Source organism: Labrus mixtus, chromosome 2, assembly GCF_963584025.1.
Source record: "Labrus mixtus chromosome 2, fLabMix1.1, whole genome shotgun sequence".
NCBI classification, from domain to species: domain Eukaryota; kingdom Metazoa; phylum Chordata; class Actinopteri; order Labriformes; family Labridae; genus Labrus; species Labrus mixtus.
The window spans coordinates 3,316,055-3,332,264 of record NC_083613.1 but is presented as its reverse complement, the minus strand read 5'-3'; the positions used below and the strand labels follow the sequence as shown (position 1 = coordinate 3,332,264).

General features: G+C 37.6%; 3 protein-coding genes across 4 annotated transcripts in view; 1 reads left to right on the top strand and 2 right to left on the bottom strand.

The window, feature by feature from the left end:
* LOC132981031 (testis-expressed protein 2-like) overlaps positions 1-3,094 on the bottom strand; it is a 36,250-nt gene extending 33,156 nt beyond the window's left edge. Inside the window, exons 1-2 of one of the 2 annotated variants that reach the window (XM_061047424.1) lie at positions 2,911-3,094; positions 2,316-2,420 (exon numbers count right to left, since the gene is read on the bottom strand). The gene's annotated coding sequence lies outside the window, so the exon portion shown is untranslated. The remainder of the gene's footprint in view (positions 1-2,315; positions 2,421-2,910) is intronic. The other variant, XM_061047422.1, reaches the window with a different exon arrangement.
* A 1,024-nt stretch (positions 3,095-4,118) lies between these two features.
* LOC132980934 (myeloid-associated differentiation marker-like) lies at positions 4,119-5,439 on the bottom strand. The gene has a single exon (XM_061047322.1). It carries the CDS (start codon positions 5,194-5,196, stop codon positions 4,291-4,293), a length of 906 nt encoding a protein of 301 aa, XP_060903305.1. The 5' UTR covers positions 5,197-5,439; the 3' UTR covers positions 4,119-4,290.
* Positions 5,440-11,004: 5,565 nt separating this feature from the next.
* On the top strand, positions 11,005-13,435 carry LOC132980926 (perforin-1-like). Its single transcript, XM_061047309.1, has 3 exons — positions 11,005-11,078; positions 11,255-11,790; positions 11,978-13,435. The coding sequence occupies exons 2-3, from the start codon at positions 11,255-11,257 to the stop codon at positions 13,125-13,127; spliced, it is 1,686 nt and encodes a 561-aa protein (XP_060903292.1). The 5' UTR covers positions 11,005-11,078; the 3' UTR covers positions 13,128-13,435.
* Positions 13,436-16,210: the final 2,775 nt, after the last annotated feature.

Below are 16,210 nucleotides of genomic sequence, written 5' to 3'. Positions count from 1 at the left end.
GACGCCGATCCACGTCACAGATCAAGAAAGATGGTTGGACACTTTAAACATTCTCAGCTCAGGCTGCTGATGACTGGTTATCCTACACTTTTATCTACATACAGTAGGCTGGAAGTTATTTATTTTATTTATTATAATTTTAATGTTTAATGTTTTAATGTTAATGTTATTATAATGTTATTGTTTTTTAAGTTAAGTCTATCTCTTTTTATTATTATTTCCTTTCATGTATAAACATGTATATGTGCAAGAGTGTAAGAGCATGTCAATTTACTTATATTTAGGTTTGTTTTAGTTTCTTTTTTAAATTATTATTGTTTTTCATTATTTTATTATTCATTTGTTTTCTATTTTATTCTGTAATTCTTTCTGTTTAGTCGAATATACTGTCTGGTCACTTGGGGTGGGGGGGGTACTGTGTGGGGTATTGTATTGAAATTTTCAATAAAGAGTATTTAAAAAAAAAAAAAAAAAAACATTCTCAGCTCGTACAGTCTCACTTTGAAGACGTTCAGACTGAACTGTAAGAAGTGCCCACAAATCATCTCCATCATGAGGTTCAGACGAGATGGAACAGCTTCTTATATGTGATCAATATACAACTCTCACATTTCAGTTCAAAAGATTTAATTTGAAAATCTGACAGTAGTTGCTGCTTCCTGTTTGTATATGAAGCCAGCACAATGCAGCTTTACATTATTAATTCTGATAATAAAAACATTGGAATCAGTATAGGTATCTGTACAATATGTGTCGGAATCAGATCCGAACTGAAAAAATGTGGCTTGGTGAATCTTTATTAAAGGTATATTTTATAAAACAACGTATAACTTATAAGACAAAACATTTATTTTATGCTAAACAAAAACTTTGGTCTCCTATTATGTTTGTATTTCTTACATTTTGAGTCCAATCGTGTACTTGGAATGAAATTCAAGGACGATAGCATACTACATTCAAGCATTTTTAAATTGTAATGCCTATTTACAAGTTAGTTTTGAATGTCTTTGGGATTAATAATATATTATCTAATAAAGTCTCCTCCTCATGGATTTTCAAATTGCCACGAACCACCAGGAAGAGAGCTTTAAAAACTGTAAAACACAAGTGGAATGTTGTGATGAGAAAGAAACCATCAGTATGGACAGAGGTCACAACATGTGTTCCAGTTTCAAGGAAAATCACTAAGCAGTGCACTTTGTGTTATTGACTCAACAACACAGGAACTGTAATGACAAGTGCCTGCAAAAACATTTGAAAAAGAATGCTGTTGAAGTTCAAGGTTCAGAACCATAGTGGTTTTGCAATAAATAAGGGGGATAAGGAGAGACACAAAGGTCACTTAGGAAACCCAATAATAACATCAAAACTATTCTTGTGTGTAAGACTGGGGGTATGGGAATGTTTATTTCTGAAGATTTTGTGATCAACAAATTGTTACTGTGTGACTTTGGCCCCTAAGATCTTAAAGCCTGTTTAAAGGTCCATAACAACCAACTCAATGACAGCGTTCAGAGAGGCAACAGTAAAAGCAGTCAACACTTACGAGACATATTGAAATACCCTTATTGGCCAATAAACAATCCACAAGTGACTGATGTTCTCTATATGGGAGACATAGCTATATGCAATAAACAAGAAAAGATGCAGGGAAACTAAAGACAGACCACTGTAACCACACCAAAGGGAGCAGGTCACTATGCCTAGAAACCTTGCATAGCAAGTTACTTTACATTTTAAACATACCTTGAGGTCAATGTGTGCAGAGAAACCTGTAAAACACCTTGCAGCTATTGACTTTAATCATCCATTCTTAAGGGCTTTAGCCTGAAGGCCATGAAGTGTAACTGTTGGCCCACATGAAGACAAGCCTTGTGATTGTAAACAGTTTTGACACAAAAAAAAGATTTCTCCTCTAGTTTGAAGTCTGTGCCGTTTCTAAAAACGGATGAAAAGCCAGCCATGTAGAGGCAAGGCTAAGATCATTACTGCAGCAGGAGGTGATTAACAAAGAAAGCAAACCTGCTTTTTTTTGGAGTTGATTCCCACGTGATAAGTCGGATAGACACAGTAATTTGCAATATGTTGCTCTGTGCTCCTTCACTTAAGGGTCATCACTTTACATGGTCTTGATAATTCAATTGAGTTCCCTATGACCCTTGAAAGCTAAACTGATTTTTGTATGTTCCTACTCAGATCTTCATTTTCAAGAGCGGTTTGTCCTTCCTTTCCCACATTTCCCCCCTCTCTCTATCTAGACTTTGCCCTAACCAAGGAAATTGATCAATAATGAGTTTTACTGGCAAAGTGCTTACCTTGTATCCTCAGTGCCATTCAATCCAGCCTGGGACTTGCATCTGCCTTACTGGAGAGTCAAGTTTCACATTTCCATGATGCTCTGGGGGCTTATGGAGAACAGACTAAAACCAGGAGACATGCTAAGTCAGTACATTTGTAAATACAAAAACTAAAAGACAGACATTAAGGGGTTTATTTGTTGGACAATAAGTAGTTACCCTGGTTGCCCTTTGTTGGCTATCAAATGTTTGTGGACTGTGACCATATGGCATTAAATATTACACATTTCCAGTGGCAGGTAGCGTATAATAAATAAATATACTGAGCTGTCTAAATAAAACAAAGTCTAAACAAGCTTTGAAACCAAACAACACCCAGTGAAAGCAGCCTGTCTTGTGATGCATGAAAGATTAAAAGCCAGCAACAACGCTGACAGACACACTTTTCACGCCTTTAGCTCAAACGTGGTTAAAAATGGAAGTGTAAGGGAGGAAAGATGGAACAAGGACAAACTAGCAATATCTCGAAATTGTTTTTAAGTGCGGCTAGTCGAGGTTGTCTCACCAAACTCGCAACAATCTTTTAAAAAGAGACAAGTCGAAGATATCTTACCGTGTCAGGGGAACTTCATGTTTGTCCGGGTACACACCAACAAAAACCAGACGAGTTAAAAGGTTTTTCTCAACAGGGAAACGTACGGTAACGTTTGTGTTATCACTTCCACGTACCAAGTTGTATCGACAGCTCGTTTTCTCGCCCAGCCTGTTGACAAACTGACTAACTGGGACCCAGTTCCTTAAAGAAAAAACGCAGCAGACCTACCAAGTCAAGAGCAATCGAGCCAGAGTACCCACGTAACTTGTTCGTCGTCTGGTCGAGGATTGATAATCGATTTTTCGATGGATCTTCTATGAAGCCTTAGATCAGACGAGACAGATGTGAGAAGGTAAACATTGTCAATTTAAATAAGTTATTAGAATGTTTCCCCCTCTGGTTTCACCGTCTTTAGTCGCTTATACAAGTAAAATAGAAGAAAATTACTCGGTATTATAAATAAGACATAAAAATCAGGCAATTGAATGGGCTGTGATTGCATTATTAGTTTTAATTAAATAGGCCTACGTTTGTAACGTTAAGATGCTCTTGGTAAGTTAATGTTTTGCATGCCTCGTCTTTTTGAATAAAGCCAGTAAGTTGTAACAGAATCAGAATATGAAAGGCTCACTTTTTATTCCCGGGTGAAAAAGATTTAAGTTTAAATGAACCCGAAAGGTTTAAATTAAATAATGTGATTAAAAGTTAAGGACACAATAAAATATCGTCACGACCAAAGCATTTCTGCTGCATAAACACTTAAAATAAATTCTACACTTAAAGTCCAGTCCTGTGATTTTACGTGCCCATCATATTAGAGTGTTGCCACCTAGTGTTATTGAAAATCAACTGTTCTTACTATATGTAGAATACAGAAAGCTTGTAAATGAGCTTCAAGTTTACAATCTGAACAAACACACAAACATAAGACTTGAGATGTTTATTGTTTTTAGTCTGCAATTTTTTGGTTGGGTCATTTTTGTGGACCCTCTTTTCTAAATAATGTAAAAGTAAAACAGTTCATTATGAAATCATTTTATAGGCTTTATGAGCGATAACTGCTGTTTTGGATAGAACATACAACACATGTCCATAAAAGAAGCTGTGTATTTACAAGTCAGTGCACTGAACCCTGATTTAGTTGTACAGTTTATCAATCAATCATCAATCAATTTTTATTTGTATAGCGTCAACTATATCGAGGTGAACACCATCATACACGTCACTTAGGCTAAATCTGTTATGGTCAGCTGAACACGTCCAATTTTGTGAAACTCAACAAAACAATACATTACATATATTTCAAAATGTAGTTTAACTCTTAAAAGAGAGGCCTGTTTGATCATACAGCAATAACTCAACATAAAAATCACATGTTTTTGCTCATAAAAAATAACGTCATACATGACTCCTGTCACATAACAGTTTCATGGAAAAGGCAAGGTCAACTGTATAAGCTAACAGTGTAATACCTGCAACCACTGTTTCCATGATAACCAGCCCTGCACTTTCACTGGAAACGTGTTGTTCGAGTTCTCTTAGCTGAAGAATCTTGGTAAAACAAATCACTGTGGCCACCATGTAAAGCAAAACCCCAATTACACTGAAACCAGCCAAAAATCTGTCAAAAGGTAAGGGGCATCTCCCAGCAAGGTCACCTAATATCACCACCAGTGTGACAAGGGACATGAGGAGACAAACACCGTATGACACGCCAGTGACCCACACCTGCCAACTGTGTACTCCCCTTTGCAGTCCAAAGACCACCTCTACAACCAGGGGGATCATCTGAACGCCTCCCCAGAGTTGGATTGTCTTAAGGAGACCAGGCAGGCTGCCCATGTAGCCTCTGTGCTCGTGGGCTTGGGTGCGAAGAATGTAGGACTCGGAGGAGTAGGCCAGGACGGTGAGGCAGGAGGTCACAGCAGCCACCAGAGGACGTGGTGATACCCTTTGGTGATCCATGATGATCCAAGGAAAAAGCACAGAGGCCGTGAAACACATCAATCCACCTAAAACTGCCACGGTCATTGTTAGATTCTTCCAGGATATTGGTATAAGGCTGTGAAACTGGATGACACTGAGGATGTGGATCAGCAGCGAAAGGGTGAAGAAGAAGCACCAGGTGAACATGCAGAAGACCCTGAATGTGTTGAAGCGGAGGGTGGATGGATTTTTATTTAACTCGGAATCTTCCAGTGAGGCCACAAGACTGAAAGTGGTGCAGCCTGATAAGATCTCCCATGTCCGTATCAAAAACAAAGGACTGATTAAGTCTCTGGCCTCTAGTACAATCACAGGCATTGCCACAATGTTGAATCTGAGTAATCCAGAGCCCAAGAAACTAGGTATCCTTACGTGTGCCAAATAATACCTTGGTTCCAGTCTTGAATGAATAACTTCCCAATGTTGAATTCAGAGAATAAGTCCATTAAAGTCCATAGAAACAGTCAGATTCATCAAATCTTTGTGGAACTGTCAGGCTCCATGAATAAAAGCACACACCCTCTCTCTGTTCAGTTCAGCAGTGCTCCATCCTGTTTACATACAAAGTAAGACTTCACTAAAGTTTCTCAGGGAATATATTTTATAGCACGGTTGCCATCAAAATAGGCCTCGCCTACTTCCTTTTTGAGGTTGCAGCACAGCTTTCAGTCTCACTTCAGGTATAGGTGCAAATGACCACAATCAAAAAGCATACGCAAACAAAGCTAGCTTTCACCCACCTGGGCTTCTCATGAACTGCTGTTTCTTTTTTTCTCCTGATTTAAAACTACTACACTTTGGTGGGAAGGGGTTATGTGTGAGATGTTTTGTAAACCACTGCCTGCTTTATTGACCTCTTAAACCTAACTGTTTGAGGAATGAGGCAAGCTCACAGGTGGCTGCCTGAATATACTCTACATGGTGTTGGAAACTGTTGTAGGATCATTTGTTTTAAAACTTGATCTGCTGTTAAGTGTTGATTTGTTGCTCAGAGGATCTGGTGTGGGTGGGCCTGCCTTTCCCCCAGGGGAGAGGGTAAAAGAAGAAGCGTATGTTTCTCTTTTCATTTGACAACATTTCCATCATTTAAGATGTGTTGCTTTCTTCAATTAAAATCAGTCTTCTGATATCTATGTATAGATGCAGCAGCAAGGGGTAATGGGTTAAATGGGTTATTAGGCACTTGGGTTATTGCTTTAATGTGTGCAGAGATGGAAATGCGTTAGTCTCTTATGGTCCTGCACTGTAAAAATGGTTCTGGAAAGGAAGTGAATTTACTTGAATTTATTTGCATGCATGTTTCCATAGGACAAGGCAAGTATGTTGCTGGTGTGGAGCTTATATGTGTGCATTATTTACACAAGCACAAAGAACCATCTGAAGATCCCAACCAATCACTGTTGCCTCTGTGTACCAGCACACCTGCTCTCTCTGTTATAAATAGTCAGTGGATACATCAATTCCCTCGTGTCAGGCAGCTTCACTTCAAAAACTTCTGTTTTGACAGAAGGAAGGAGACAAAGACAGACGAGAGCTGATGAACAGAGGATGTTGATGTTAATGGGTGTTGATGTTTTTTTTAATAAACAATGAATTCACTAAGATTAATGGTCACTTGTGCAGTTTATCTTCATCATCTAAAGAAGCAAGGTTTTTTTTTTTACTACTTTAGACAAACACGTGCCGTAAAATCAACCTAACAATGAGTCGGAAACAGATGAATGATCATGAAGAGGCAATTCAGCAACCATCTGAGCTTTTTGATGTTTAAAACTTGTTCTAACTTTCCAGACATCAACCAAGTCTCTTATGTACATTTCCAGATTCCAACAACCCTTGTGAAAAAATATAGTTATTCCTGCATAGAAACACAACATCATGATCTGCTGAAGAAACTGTTAATGTACCACAGCTGTAATGAATTCCACACAATTTCTGGTGAATTCTTCATGCAGTGAGTGCCACTCTGTGAAATAATATGAAGTGCATTTTTTCAAAGGCCCAATATTTTTTAAGTGGAGTTGAAGCCAAATTTCCCCTCTGGGGATCAATAAAGTATTATCCTAAAGCCGGCCTGTAGTACTGAATGAGCAGCAGCAGAGGGAGGACGTCATCATGATAATTACTGCTTTACTTGCAGAACATTCTGTTCTGTACCAACCCTCCAATACTGAAATGAAATCTGAATAAAGAAAAAAACATTTCACTTCTGAAAAAAGAAGAGATTTAAATTTTTTTAAACTTTCCCAAGTTTTACCAAGAAAATCAAAGATTTATTTCTGCAATTACATGGAATGTTTTTTTCTTTAGTTTGGTTTCTATTTGTATGGTGGAGCCTTTATAATGCTGCTCTGATGAGAACAAATCAATTTAAGCCTGTGATGGATATGACAGTCCAGTCTGGCATTTAAGCCACATTTTAGACACAAAAAAGCACAACATTATAGGACATACTGTACTTAAACTGATTTTATTTTATTTCACGACTAGAGACATTTCTTGCCTTTCATTATAATAAAGCACAGTCACAAAGATAATATTATCAGAACTGGTCCACATTCAGTGGATTTAAACTGAATAAGACAGGAGCTAGATGTCATAATCAAAATAAATTGCAAGTGCAACCTTCCAACACCCCAAATGAAAAAAGCTATTTCTGTTCACAAATGCATCCCAACAAGAACATTTCTGGAAGTCCAACATTGTAACTTGAATTGAGATCCCCTGTGTTAATAAAGCTGTAGTACCTGTTATGTATCTTACATTTCTAACTTGATTTTATTATTGACTATTAACCCTTTGAGACTTTTTTTCTCACTTCTAAAGTGCCATTTACAAAACACCTCACTTTGCACTTCCTTTATTAAAGTTAATGGGTTGAACCTGAAAAGACAGAGTGTGAAATGAGCATATAAACCACAAGGTACAAAGACCAAACGTGTGACATTTGGTTTAATGTGATGGTGGGAACAGAGCAGAGCTGTGCTGGAGAAATGCTAAAACTATATAAAGCTGTAATTGCAAATACATTTTTGCATCTTGCATTTATTTATGAATCAAAGTTTGTTATTGCACACACTATTTAATATATACCCGAAGATATTATTTTCTACTGTTTTAAAGTGCGATGCATCTGCAAACTTGCAACACTGCCAGACAGCTTAGTTCTACTGCGTGACACAGGAAGTTGGTATAATTCTCTTGAGATGAGTGTCATTGTTTTTTTTTATTTATATTTAAATGACACTGAACATTTTTGACTGAAGGAGCTTGGATTGGACTTTACCTTTATTGGCCGACCCACTTTCTATCTCTTAATAAGGGCACATTGAAAATATAACTTCGGGGGAAACAGCCACAACAGCCCTTTGGGGAAATAAGATCATCTCAATGAAGTAGAAATATTAAACATCAATGTAGAACAAACCAAGAACAGAACTTTATTGGTCCACAATATGGAAAATTGTCTTTGGCTTCACAAGCACAAAAATCAAAAACATAATGACAAAAAAGACAATATTCAGGCACAGCAAGAAACCAGAAGAGCACCTGTCCTCGACAACATCACAGTTAACATGGTTTGTACATTTAAAAAAATCTAACATAAATTTAGTTTAAGAGTATTAAGACAGTCATTTCATAAAGTTAAAGCTTTAAAACAGTCATTTCTTAAAACACTGCGCAGCTATGTTTATGTTTTAGCGACCTGATGGAAGCACTTCAAACTGGGAGTACAGTGGATGAGAGGGGTCGCTTGTTATGTCGAGTGCTTTCTTTTTTGTGTTCAGTACATGCCTGTCACAAAGTGACATGTTCGGTTTCCCTATGACTTTACTGGCTGTATTGACAGCTCTTGTCAGTTTGCATTTCCATTGACATCTAAGTGCCCATACTATGCAACCATGTTAAAAGACAAAATACTTTCGACCAGATTCTTGTTCACCATTTCAAGAATCTTTGGACTCATCCCAAACTCATTCAGCTTCCTAAGTAGGTGTAGCCTCTGCAGAGCTGTTTTAAAGACGTAGTCTGTATTATCTATGAATTTGAGATGGCTATCTCTGTAAGTTGCTAATTTAAAACAATGAACAACAATGTTTCAACAATTTCCCCCATTATTGTTAGGGTTTGGCATGAGTCAGTAATACAGTTTTTACTTGGATATGACCATTTCTTTAGTATTACTAATGTTTATCTCTAAAGCACTTGATAGACACCAGTCCTAGAGAGAAGCTACATACTCTCTCCTTTCGTGTCCCCTACAGATATGAGGATCAGCATATTTAAATAAGCTCAAAAATAAGCTATACTTATTTGTATACACAGAGAATAATAAAGGCAACAAGATGGTGCCTTGCGGTTTAAAACGGTAAAATCTGAGACATTACAATTTAAGCACATTGTGGATGCTCAGACAGAAAATCTTTTATCCACGGAATTAAACCCCCATTTAGATGTAAATCCATGAACCTTTTTAGGCGGATATGTGTTCTGATTGAGTTAAAAGCAAAACTTAAGTTGATAAATAACTCAAGCATAATGTGTTGTCTGTTGCAAGTGTTTGGTCACTTTGTCAATTAAGGTTATAGTTGCATTATCAGTTCCTAAGAGCAACTGATGATGCAACTACAGCCTTAATTTGCAAAGTGAATCAAGACTGCAAATATATATTAGGGTATCGTGGAGTACATTAAAAGACTGCAGCAAATTTTTGGCTTCAAGATGTACCTAGTCAGCCGCACAATATAGAATTGTGTCATCAGCATAAAGATGCGCATCACAGTTTGATAGAGATGAGACAATATTGTTTATGTATATAGTAAATAAAACCGGGCCTAAAATCTAAACTTTGTGTTGAAATGTGTTGTCTGTTGCAAGTGTTTTGTCAAGGTTATAGTTGCATTATCAGTTCCTAAGAGCAACTGATGATTGCAACTACAACCTTAATGTAAAATCTTAATCTTAAACCTTATCTAAAATAGGGAGGGTATAAGCACCACTGGGGTTTTTTGAACAACTGCTACAGCTGCTATTGATGTCAAACGTTCTTAACCTGCTATGGTGTCAGTAATAAATGAACTGGTTGTCATTTAACAACAACTGCCTCATCCTTAACTGAGACTGTATTGATCATGCTTTTTTACTTACTTACCTTTGTCTGAGTGCTGCTAAGAAACACTTATTTCCTGGTGGATCAACCAATGACTATCTTTAAAGGCTTTATATGTGATTTTTCACACTTAAATATAATATAAATCAAGTATATCCTCTGAAAATAACTCTGTGAGTCATGACTGTCTACAATGGGTGTAACACCCGAGTCCCGCTGTCTATGATGTTTTCAGAGTTTTCAGAGTCCTATCTTCAGTTTGTTTACATCGTCGGGACGGCCAGCCGACTCATCCCCTCGCGTATAAAAGTTGTTTAATTGAGGGACTAGAGAAAAGAAGAATAACATACTGTACTCACTGCTTAACTGTGTTTCTAGATCACGCTCATTTCAGGTAAATTTACATGCAGTGTGAAGATACCAGCATAATAAAGATCGATAGCATTAGCATGCTAACACAACAATGCAGCGCCAGTTGTTTTGGTTTCATGCTGGTGCTCAAGGGCGACATCTGCTGGATGAAAAAATCACATATAAAGCCTTTAAAGTGTATACATAATTCATAGATCTTAAAGATGGGAAACTGGATATAGTTTCCCCTCAGAAAGTTGACAATAACAATAATTTCAATTATAACATTGTTGAATTTTCAAAATCATGGCAGCACAGAGTATACTTTATTTATGTCAGGAAAGGATAAGTGGGAAGTCATAGCTGTTAATTAGTATAAAACATAATATACATATATTTGAATGATTCATTGTATGTTCCTGGTTTAAAAACTTTGGAACTCAGATGGTTAATACATAGATATAACAGTACACAGACTTTCACATACTTTATGAACAACTACAGGTGGAAGGTAGAGTCACATTCAAGTGAGAAATGGTTGGTCACAAAGAAAAGACATTTCCCAGCATTGATTAATTATTCATGTAGCCCACTTAACGCTCTAAGATGTTCTCTCAAAGTGTGATGGTTAAATATAAATAATGTGTGAGATTGACACTAAACTCCACCTCCTGATGGTTACTATAACATGAGAGAGATACTGTAAACTTCTGAGCAGAGCTTGCTGTCAGCAGTCACGGTAAGACATGCAAACTTTCTAAAAAGATTTTGTAAAAATTGATGTCTCTTTCATACCTATCTTTTTGCTATTGTTAACTAAGTGCCATCTTATTCAAATTTAAATATTAAATACAAGTTGTTAACTGATTTTCATGTGTTGTTTGGTTTTTCCAATTGTAAAACTCTTTCCAATAGATGGCAAAGCTGTGGCTTCTCATGCTCCTGTTCTGGACAGGTTGTCCTCTCTGTCTGCCGTCCAGTGTTAAATACATCGGTACACCACAAGAGTGTGAAAAGGCTCAATTGGTCCCTGGTTACAACCTTGGCGGAGAAGGATTCGACATTGTCACAATGAAGAGAAAAGGCGCATACGTCATTGACACCGAAACATGGAAGCTCGCCAATGGCACTTGCAAACTGTACAGAAACCCCTACCTGAATGGGGAAACCCAGAAGGTCCCATCAGCCGTGGAGGACTGGAGATCCCTCCCGAAGTGCAGTACAAAGGTTTCCAGTACCGTTTATGACTCAGTTGAAACCCTCGTCAATGATTCCACATCATCGGTGTCCAATGACTGGAAAGTTGGCCTGGACATCCCAGTGGACCCTTCTGTCACTGTTGGGGTTGGCTTTGGAGGTTCCCACTCCAAAGAATCTACATTTGCCATGCAGAAGTCGAAACAAGACCACTTCACCTTCCTGAGCCATTCCGTCCACTGTAGCTTCTACCGGTGAGTATCTGGTCAGATTATTGTCCTTACATCATCCTCTCTACCTTGTTTTTGTCTTGTTCAATCAGAAATGCTCAGTGTTCTTGACAGTATTTCTACAGGAAACAAATGGCCTAATATAAAAGGCAAAATATTAATTAAAATTGGACTGACTCAAAGTAATTAATGTCCTTCTTGTCCTTCACAGCTACAGAATTAACACCAATCCTCCATTGAGCCATGACTTTCAATCAGCTGTGAACTCGCTTCCTTCATGTTCACCCAAAAATGAGCAATCGTATCTTAGAATTATTGACACCTATGGTACTCATTACATCACACAAGTGTTTCTGGGAGGGGAAATAAAAGCAATCACTGCTGTCAGGACCTGTGAGTCAACCATGAGTGGACTGTCATCGACTGATGTCAACGACTGTTTGTCAGTTGAGGCCTCTGCTAGCTTTGCAAGCAGTGCCAAAATTGAAGTAATGAACAAACACTGTCAGGGCGAGAAAAAGAAGCTAGGCCACAGCCAGAGTTTTAGTGCCAAGTTCAATGAGCGCCACACAGAGGTCATTGGAGGAAACATTGATGAGGCTGATTTCCTCTTTGAAGGGCAGTCACAGCCCTCCGTCTATAACAGCTGGCTGAGCTCACTGAAAACCACTCCTGATGTGGTTCGATACAATTTACAGCCCCTGCACACCATACTGCCAATAGAGCATCCTGCCAGGGCTGGGCTCAAGCGAGTGGTGGAGACATACATCAAGAAAAACGCGGTGTTGAAAAAATGCTCAGAAACCTGTCAAATTGGGCACAGGTCCAGCAAAAGGGATCCTTGCGCTTGTGTTTGCAACAATAATCAGAATACCAAGTCAAACTGCTGTCCTGCAGGGAAAGGTCTCGCCACACTGAAGGTGTTTAGGCTCTATGCCCAGGGTCTGTATGGTGATAAGTGGACTGCTACAGACGGTTCTGTTGAGGTGCATTACGGCAATCAGAATAAGCGCACTGTCATCATAAGTAACAATGACAATCCTAAATGGCCGGAGCAATTTGAATTTGGACCAATCACTATCAACATGAAAAACAAACTGAAGTTCAGTGTGTATGATGAGGACTCTTACTGGAACAGTGATCAGTTAGGCGAGTGTTCTTTTGCTCTGCGTAGAGGGAGGGTGAGTGACTCCTGCATGTTTAACCACGGTACATTCTTCTTCTCCTACATAGTAGAGTGTGCAGGAAGTCTTAGCGGTGATCAGTGTCAGGAGTACAGTCCCTCCCCGATGAGTGACTCCCTTGCCAAGGTCTTCTACACCAGAAATGGGGTCCTAGCGGGAGAAATGGGGAAGAAGTAAGAAGTCAATCAATCACTCAGTCAGTTTGAGGTCAGCTGCTGGTGTGAAATTGTGTGATGAGAGGATAATGAGTAAGGTTTAGATTTCATGATAATTTTGTAAAAGTAGTTCAAAGCATCCCCCCTCTGTTCTTATCTTCTATTTTTGTTTAACTTTTGTTTGTAATTTTTTTTTTTTTTTTTTTACAAATGATGAATTTCTCATATTCAATGCAAATATGTGTTTGTAATTATGTTTGTAATAATAAACTTGTTTCTGCTTGTTCCCTGTTAGAAAAAAACTCTGCCAATAAAGCATCATCAAAGACATTTAGACTTTCTGTCTGATTCAATTAATAGTATTTCCAAATATATTTAGGATAAAATAAATGTCTGTACTGTATGGTTTCATGTAATTTTCAAATGCATCAGAAACAATCTTTCTTGTTTGTGATGTCATGAAGGGCAAATCTCCAAACAGCCTGTTTGAGCACACATTTACTGAAAAGTGGAGCAGGTAAAAGATGGAGAGGATGGACTTTTCTCATCATTGGGGGAATTGAAGACAGATTAAATACACTTTATAAGTGTTAGAAAAACATGGTGAAGTGCATTTTGCACAAAATGTGACCTTTAATCATTTAAACTAATTTTACAGATACAGCATGATTACAAATTTAGATTTTAAGGTGCATTGGTGGTAGACAAAGATAAATCAGAATTCTCAGATTGTACAATAGCAGCTGAACAAAAAACTCCAAACAAAAGTAGAAGACACTGAAGGTACGAGATAGATTTGAAGGAAAATGCAAATACTGGAGAGTCGTGAGAAAACAAAGGGATGATATAATTAAGATTCAAGATTCAAAAAACTTTTCTGTCTATCACATAGTTACAGAAAATCACCTTTTGTTGAGGCTCAGTAACATAAAAACATACAAACATTCACATTAAGACTCTCATTAAGTCATAAAACAGCAAAAAGTACCATAAATAGGTAAACGCACATGTGCACAGCATTTTAAAAATATTGCTTATCTAACCTTGTGTGAAATGCATATTGCAGTGGGAATAAAAGAGTTCCTTTAAGTTTTCTTTTTTGGTAATACTCTGAAAATGCTGCCTGAGGGGAGCAGCTGAAATACTCTTATGATGATGTGTTAGCTGGAAGACAGTTTTTGTTTTTTCAGCAGCTGAAATGAGAGGTGAATATGTAATAATGGCAATAAAACATTAAAGCACGTCTGTAAATAAAGGTTCAACAAATTTCAAACAAGTCAATAATTCAGTAAGCCTACTTTCTGCCTCCAGCTCATTTTCAAGACATTGTGGACCTGATGCTAATAGTGGGGTCACCTTTAAATCTAATTCATCCTCTTTGAAGCAGCCAGAAGCGCAGAATTTGCCAACTGGCTCAGCTTTTTCTGCAATATAGACTGAGACCAGATCTGGTAAAATATTTTTTTAAATTCTTATTCTATACGAGAGCCTCTAGATAGATGTCAAGATTTGGGTGATGAGATGTGAAATCAAGAAAGAAGAATTTAAACTTGAATGACTTTCCTATTGTGAGCTCAGCTGAAGAGGAGATGACTTAATGCTCAAATAACAAACTGATAGAAATCTAACTAAACTAAGTCCATGCTCACTGAAAGTTCAGTTATTATAAATGCAAATTTAGAGCTTTTGAAAAGTATTTGAATCCCTTTACAACTGGAATTACAAATTACCTTCTCTTTAATACAACATGTGAAAGAAAGGCATGAAAAAAAGGGTTTTCAGTTAACTATTGATAAGTGATTATAGTCTGCAATGCACTGCAAAGTGCAACTCTTTGTCTTCTAACCAACACATCATTGTGGGAGTATTTTTGTATCACACATGGCACCCGCAGGAGTCATATGCGTGCAAAAGAATGAGGAACAGAAAACCAAATACAGGAAGATGACCACATTTGATTGGGTTGATAATTATGTTAAAATAAACACAGAATAAAGAGTCAATCGTTTTGTTGGCCTTCCTGAATCACCATCCATCAATTAGAAGCATTCAGAGAGAGTGTAAAACTTATGAATGATCCCCTAACTTAATACAATAACTTCTATTTAGCAATTTTATAGTGTGTTCATTCATTTTATCATAGAGCGATAGTGGCCATTTGTCTGATGAGCTGACAGTAGTGTCTGTTCTGCTGTTGGATTCATTTGTGTATTGTGGGATGTCATAATGATCATCAGCTCAGCATGATGTCCTTTTGTTGGAGAGTAATTCATCCAGTATTGACAGCTGAAAGTTGATCCCTAAAGTGAAAATGTTGGGATATTTCCTACAAGCATATCAATAGAGTTAGGGTAAGCTTGATGAATGGGAAGTGAAAACAGGTCACATTGCAAGCATGAATACTGTAAAAAATAAAAATAAAAATTACTTACTTGCATGTCTGTGGATGGAGTGAGAAAACAACAAAACAGAGGGGTTAGTTCAATGGGGGGAAAAAATATTACATGTTCAAGAACTTGGTACAACTTCTTTGCAAGTTAAAAAAAAGTCCTACAAGGAAGTTCAGCTTATTCTTCTCATTAAACCGCTGGCATGAACCCATGCTTACAACTGACACCTCTTTTGCACACTTCTTGAAAGGAAGTTCTGCAAAAGAAAAAAAAGATGATGCATGTACAGTCATTGCTAGATGAACAAAACCCTTGTATGTGTTTCAGCAGACTGGTCATGAAAACATGAAGCATGTTTTTAATCTTGTAAATACATCACAATGTCCTAAAAGCCTGCAGATGTTTATGAAGACATAAAGCTGATATTTATTCACAGTATACAGTTGCAATATGTAAATGAAAAAAAAAAAATGCAGCAATGACTTCATTTCCTGTGGAAGTACGTTGAACCTAACTTTGGTGCGTTGACTGAAGTCTAGCTCTACTTAAGCTTAGTGGGACAGTCAGTCATCAACTTAACTACAATAACTTGATTTAGACATGTTCAGACAATACATAGCAACATCAAACTAAACTTTCTTGTGACATCAGTCCAAATGGCGCAGACAGATGGCAACACACTGTGAACCTCACTTTGTGGTATTAACTGCTTGAT

Coding starts and splice junctions, on each gene's coding strand:
- LOC132980926 (XM_061047309.1), top strand. CDS start 11,255: ATGGCAAAGCTGTGGCTTCTCATGCTCCTGTTCTGGACAGGTTGTCCT. Junction 11,791..11,977: donor GTCCACTGTAGCTTCTACCG/GTGAGTATCTGG, acceptor TGTCCTTCACAG/CTACAGAATTAACACCAATC.
- LOC132980934 (XM_061047322.1), bottom strand. CDS start 5,196: ATGCCTGTGATTGTACTAGAGGCCAGAGACTTAATCAGTCCTTTGTTT.